The sequence below is a fragment of the Trypanosoma cruzi genome, genomic scaffold (genome assembly GCF_000209065.1).
Source record: "Trypanosoma cruzi strain CL Brener 1047053516721 genomic scaffold, whole genome shotgun sequence".
Classification (NCBI taxonomy): Eukaryota; Euglenozoa; class Kinetoplastea; order Trypanosomatida; family Trypanosomatidae; genus Trypanosoma; species Trypanosoma cruzi.
Window position 1 is genome coordinate 178,870 of NW_001849506.1, and position 6,000 is coordinate 184,869.

The 6,000-nt window shown below is 49.7% G+C and overlaps 4 protein-coding genes across 4 annotated transcripts, besides 5 other annotated features; all 4 read right to left on the minus strand.

Annotated features, from left to right (window-relative positions):
- Positions 1–6,000: part of a sequence feature (heterozygous, Esmeraldo-like haplotype) that runs on past the window's edge.
- Positions 65–90: a microsatellite.
- Positions 133–171: a microsatellite.
- Positions 377–407: a microsatellite.
- Positions 464–557: a sequence feature (GA-rich).
- Positions 595–2,424, minus strand: Tc00.1047053503899.40 (hypothetical protein, conserved; the record flags this gene model as incomplete). Its single annotated transcript, XM_807706.1, has 1 exon — positions 595–2,424. One exon carries the CDS (start codon positions 2,422–2,424, stop codon positions 595–597), a length of 1,830 nt encoding a protein of 609 aa, XP_812799.1.
- Tc00.1047053503899.30 (40S ribosomal protein S16, putative) lies at positions 2,902–3,351 on the minus strand (the record flags this gene model as incomplete). Its single annotated transcript, XM_807705.1, has 1 exon — positions 2,902–3,351. One exon carries the CDS (start codon positions 3,349–3,351, stop codon positions 2,902–2,904), a length of 450 nt encoding a protein of 149 aa, XP_812798.1.
- Tc00.1047053503899.20 (40S ribosomal protein S16, putative) lies at positions 3,613–4,062 on the minus strand (the record flags this gene model as incomplete). Its single annotated transcript, XM_807704.1, has 1 exon — positions 3,613–4,062. One exon carries the CDS (start codon positions 4,060–4,062, stop codon positions 3,613–3,615), a length of 450 nt encoding a protein of 149 aa, XP_812797.1.
- Tc00.1047053503899.10 (heat shock 70 kDa protein, putative) lies at positions 4,422–6,000 on the minus strand (the record flags this gene model as incomplete). Its single annotated transcript, XM_807703.1, has 1 exon — positions 4,422–6,000. A coding segment is annotated over one exon (1,579 nt), but the record flags the coding sequence as incomplete, so codon positions are not given.

Here is a 6,000-nt window from a genome sequence, read left to right on the forward strand (position 1 = left end):
CCTTTTGACTTCTTGCGTGAAAGGAATGCGACAGCCACCCACACAAAAAAAAAAACAAATCAAAACACACACACACACACACACACACACCCTCCCGTCACCCTCACCCAAAAAAGAAAGCACAACGAGACCAAAAAACAAAAAAAGAAAAAGAAAAAGAAAAAAAAAAAACGCACTGAAGAGACATTGCCAATTCACCAACAAGTGCGCATCAATTATGCGGTCTCAATAAAAAACCCAAAAGACTCACAGAGACAGACACACACACACACAAAAAAAAAAAAAAAGAGTCCACTCGTACACCACGCGCCAATTGGCAGCCAGAGAGAGAGCCACTTGCTCAGTTCCAGACATGTCTCATATGCGCAGAGACCAGAAAAAAAAAAAAAAAAAAAAAGGAAAAAAAAGATGTCCAATTGCTTCATATTAGCATCATTGTTTGCCTCAAGACTACAACTCAACATCATTCCCCGTCCCTTTCTTTTTTTTTTTCTCTTCGCCCCTTCTCCTCCTCTTCCTCTCACCTTTTCATCCCTCATTGTTTCCTCATTCTTCTTGTATTCTGTCATTCTACGTAACGTGTATCTTCGATCGTTAACTCTGTTGCAGCTCCTGCTTTACTTCATTATTTTCCTCATCTGTATGAATAGAAGAAGAAGAAGCTAGAGCAACCCCCTCGGTCGTTTCTGTATGCTTTTTTTCGGTCCCACGCTTTCGTTGAACCGGTTGGATCACGTCAGCCTTTTTCAATAAATCAAGTTTCATCCTCTCGCTTGTGTATAACTGCATGAATTTCACGTATCGCTTCCCTGCGACGCTGAAAGCAACATCTGTAATATCCAGCGGATGGCGGTCCTTTCCCTCAACCAAATTCTTCTTTTTTTCCGCTATTGTGGCTGCTGCAGAATTGCCCTCGTCCATAACACTACCAGCGTCCTCCCCAGGCTCCTCCGCAACTGTGGTATCTTCACCCTCCTGCTTTTTCTTCTTCACTGTTCGTGGTTTCGCGGAAGCCGCTAACGGGAGGTGAAGCAACGAGGCAAACGGTGCATGAATAACTTCCTCCGCACGAATAAGACGCTGGAGAACCCGCAATGCCTTCTGCGACTCCGGTTCCGCAAGTGGGGGTCTCCAGAATGGCGACGGTGTTGGTGATGGTAAAGTGGGAAGTGACGACGGCACCGTTTTAGCGGAGCCAGTCGCTGTCAACATTTTCCTTGCAAGAAGTGCTGTCAATGGCATCTCCTCCAGGTCCACGGACTCTGTCTTACTTTCCTGCTCAGGCAATTTTAACTGTACCAGTCGTCTCCTCTGACCACCCTGTGTTGATGCCGCAGACGCAGAAGGGGTTTCCACTTTCACCGCCTTTTGTCGAGTCGCCGGCTTACTCGCACTCCCTCTCGACCTTTTAACAGTTGGTGCATCCGCTGCGTCAACGCCATTGGTGTCACGCAATCGTTTTCTTCCCGCTCGATTCGATGCCGTCACGACAGTACCCGACGGCACATTTGACTTTAGCGGTGTCCGACTTTTTTTGCCTGAGGCCTCCCCCTGCGCAGAGACCTCACTGCTTCTCTGTGACTTGGCCACCCCGTGTGGTTTACCCGTCATGGGGCAAAACAAAGTCCGGAGACCGCACAACTGGCACGGCTCATGCAACCCACTGATCCTTCCTGTAACTAACACGTTGAGAGGGACATCATCATCATCAATAATCGCATTGGTGTCACTGTCGTCGTTCTGCTCTTTCTTCGTGACACGCCGCCTTTTCGAAGGAGCTAATGCATCGGTCTGTGACAAAGCCTGCTGTGAACTTGCCGCAGAACTCCTTTTCCGTGAATCTTTCTTTCCTTTTTCTGTGGTCGTGGCCGCCGTTGCCGTGGCGGCCCCACCCTCTCGTGTTTTCTTTCCACCCCGTGAAGCATCCTTGCCGTTGCGAAACACGACACTGGCACCCGGCAGCGTCTTGAGGCGTGCTGAGACGATATCGAGAGTCAACCCAAACCACCTTGGTCCACGCACCACCATGCCGCCCTTGGCGTCACGCTTCTCCCCCACAATTTCCCCCAACCTCTCCGAAAAGTCCTGCGCGGCCGCATCAAACGCCTTTCGCCACGGAGTGGAAGGATTATCGCCGCTGTGGACAACGTCTGGTCGATCACTGCGGATGACCTCAAAAAGCGGACCCCCATCCAGCCCTTTCTTGATCGAGGCCGTGAAGTACACGTCAGCCACATGCGCGTCCGCACCTTCATCACCCGGAAACAGCACTTTTGTCTTCTCACCAAGTGCGTTTCCGCCAGCACCGATAAAGACGCCTCGCTCAATCGTATAGCCTACCGGATACGGCATAGCCTCGTGTTTGTTACTATGAATAAACCGCGGGTCGTCCACAATCGAACCCAATGACACAATGCGTAGCATTTCTATTCAAATGTGACGTAAAAACAATTCTACTGCTCTACACCCTTTTCCGGAAATGGAAGGATGATACTAATTCCACTTCTTCCTGTTGGTTCACTCCCCCTCTTCTCCTTCGCCCTCCCTCCTCCTCGTCGCGCTGACCTGCAATGCCTAAACAAGAAAACACACTTACACACACACACACATACAAAAATAACGAGAGAGAAAACGGGTGAAAAGAACAAAGAGAGTTGAAGCACAGCAAGAGATTCCACACAAAACGCGCAATAATAATACAAGGGAAGAGAAAAGAAGAAAAAGGGGGCAAAGGAGCGTGGTGCACACACACACAACTCCCTTCCCCCATCCTCCTTCCTGCTCACACATCTAAAAAATAGAAACGGCATACGCCCACAAGTACAAATTGTTAAATTCAAAAAAAAAAAAAAAAGCAAACAAAATAAGGTTGCACTCAAAAAAGAAATAACGCTGAATCCATTAACGGTATGACTTCGTGAAGCGGGTACGGGCAGAGTGACGGCCCCATTTCTTTGGCTCGCAGCGGCGTGGGTCGGCAATGAGAAGATACTTGTCGTACGCAAGATACTTGTCCTTCAGTGCAGCCTTCTCCACCTCGTTCTTGTACTTCTGGTAGTACGCAACGAGGCCCTTAGCGATGGCCTGGCGAGTGGCATAGGCCTGGGCAACCTGGCCAGCACCACGGACTGTTACATCGATGCGCAGGCGAGCAAAGTGGCGGGAACCGACCACATTGACGGCCTCCATAATCTTCGCACGGAGCGTCTCCGGGAGAATCTGGGAAACAGGGACGCCGTTCACGCGAATGTTGCATTGCGCAGCCTTCGTCACCGTAGCGACAGCAATAGCCGTCTTCTTCTTGCCGAAGGTCTGCACCTGCTTGTGCGTGTGGCTCTTCTCAGCAGTCATTTCAGTGCTACATCAGGGTCAAAAAAGAATGCAAGAAAGGCACGTTACATTCAACACACATAAAATAAAACAGCGCAAAGAAATCTGCCGAAAAAAGCACAGATGCATTAAACACCGGCAGCACAAATAAAAGCTTAAAAAAAAAAAAGAAATAATACCAACTCGAAAAAGTGGCAGCACGCCCTTCCCCCTTTCTCTTGACAAAAAAAAAAGCGCCCGTCCTCTACTATTGCTGCAACAACGACAACAAAAACGTAATACTTAACGGTATGACTTCGTGAAGCGGGTACGGGCAGAGTGACGGCCCCATTTCTTTGGCTCGCAGCGGCGTGGGTCGGCAATGAGAAGATACTTGTCGTACGCAAGATACTTGTCCTTCAGTGCAGCCTTCTCCACCTCGTTCTTGTACTTCTGGTAGTACGCAACGAGGCCCTTAGCGATGGCCTGGCGAGTGGCATAGGCCTGGGCAACCTGGCCAGCACCACGGACTGTTACATCGATGCGCAGGCGAGCAAAGTGGCGGGAACCGACCACATTGACGGCCTCCATAATCTTCGCACGGAGCGTCTCCGGGAGAATCTGGGAAACAGGAACGCCGTTCACGCGAATATTGCATTGCGCAGCCTTAGTCACCGTAGCGACAGCAATAGCCGTCTTCTTCTTGCCGAAGGTCTGCACCTGCTTGTGCGTGTGGCTCTTCTCAGCAGTCATGGCGGCTAGCCCTATGAAATGTAATTTTAAAAAGGAAAATGGCATGACAACGTGAAAATGCATATATATATATTAAAACGCATACAACTACAATGCGCATGCATGTGAGTTAAATAACAGATGTGAATCGGGAGCTACGTGTTTAAAAAATCATGATGGTCAAACGCAAACAAAATCCGGTTCATATTGTCTTTCTTCTCGTTGTTGTTGGCAAAACAGTAAAGTTGATGTGATTGTCCATGGCAATAACGATAATAAAAAAAATATACGGTAGGTGGCATCCAGACGGATGCTCTACTGGCATTCCCCCTCCCCTACCTCCCCACTTGCACACCAAACAAGATAATAATAATAATAAACTACATGGACACACTTCGGTCCCCTCTAAAGAGGCTGGCCGAGGTATCGGCTGGAGTACTCATCTCCGCTCTCTTCTGTGTCCTCTGACACTGCTCTTGTGCCTTGGCATTCTCATTCAATTGAGTCTCCAGTTCTTCCATGTCCACCATACCCTTCACAACTGTCATGGTCTGCAAATCAAGTGCAAGGTCACGCCTTTTCGCGTGATCCTCACTTATTGGATCGTCAATCGGCGCCATTGCTAGTATCACCTCCAACATCTCTTCATGAGTCATGGGCCGCTGCATTTCTTGTGGGGAAATAGGACTTCCCACCGCCTCACCAGCCTCAACTGCACGCTTTACTTCTTGCCAGGAGCCTTCTTCGCCTGGTGGTGTCGGCGGCTCTCGCCACGCACGTTCCTCCACCTGTGCCTCAAAAAAGTAGCTGCGAGTGGACTCTGTCATGACGACATCCGCACCACGCAAAACGGGATGACCCGCTTCTACAAGTTCCTGGGCCTCGGCACTTGTCTTTGGTAGCGGAACGGGACGTCGTATAATTTTGGGACCTTTTGGCTTTGCCTTCTGTCCTCCATGATCGTTTTTTGCCTTGTCTGGCTCTAATGTTGATGTTGCCTTTGGCGTTTCCGTTTTTGCTATTGATTCTGCTGGATTAGAACCTGGCGTACTTTTCGCGTTATCCTCCTCACCGCAATGATTGACGGGGATCGCCTTGGCAAAGTTGACCGTCCCTTCAGTCGTGAGTGCGGAGACGTTGTCTTCCGCATTGCCCTCCAGCTCATCCAGCGTCTGCTCCAACTCTCTCACGGTACGTTGCAGCTCCTCCTCGTGATCGTGAAAGTTGTGCACCATGTACTGCCAGAACTTGAGCTGCTCACTCAACTGCCTTACACGCTTCTCTTGCATTCCCTGCCGTTTGTTAGAATCTGCCGTCACACGGCGCATAACAAAGTTGGCATCGTTCTCCGCTCGCTCCAGTAACAAACGGCGATGACATGCACTCTCAAACTCCACCAGTTCCTTCGCATAGTTGGCAATGTCTTCATCACTCAGACCCTTTGCACGACCACGCCAACGCTGGCCAATCGCATTGGGATTCACAGACCGTGTAATCCATGCGTTCATTCGATTCCAAATACGACGGACAGTTCCGCCATGCCGCATTGCCTGTGCTGTGCCGCTTAAAAACCGTGTGTTCGCCGATAAATCATGAAACTTGTCTTGTAACATTGCTCCACGAATGGCGGCGCCAATAGCCACGGCGTAATCTGCCGGACAGGTATCCTCTGCGGAAACAGGACATCCAAAATACTCCGACAGCATGCGTCGAACAGGAGGATCCCGCGTCATGGCACCGACGAGCAGCACATGGTCAATATCCTTAACATGAATTCCAGTGTGTTCAAACAGCTTGTTCAGGCATTCTACGCAGCGAACCCGCAAAGGACGCGTTATTTCAACGTACTCTTCATGTGTTAAGGTCGCCTCAAGGGGAACAATATCACGCAACCTCTCAGAAAAGTGAAAGGCGCGATTATATCCATAGTAGGGTTCTGTGGAATGCGTGAAGTGAATC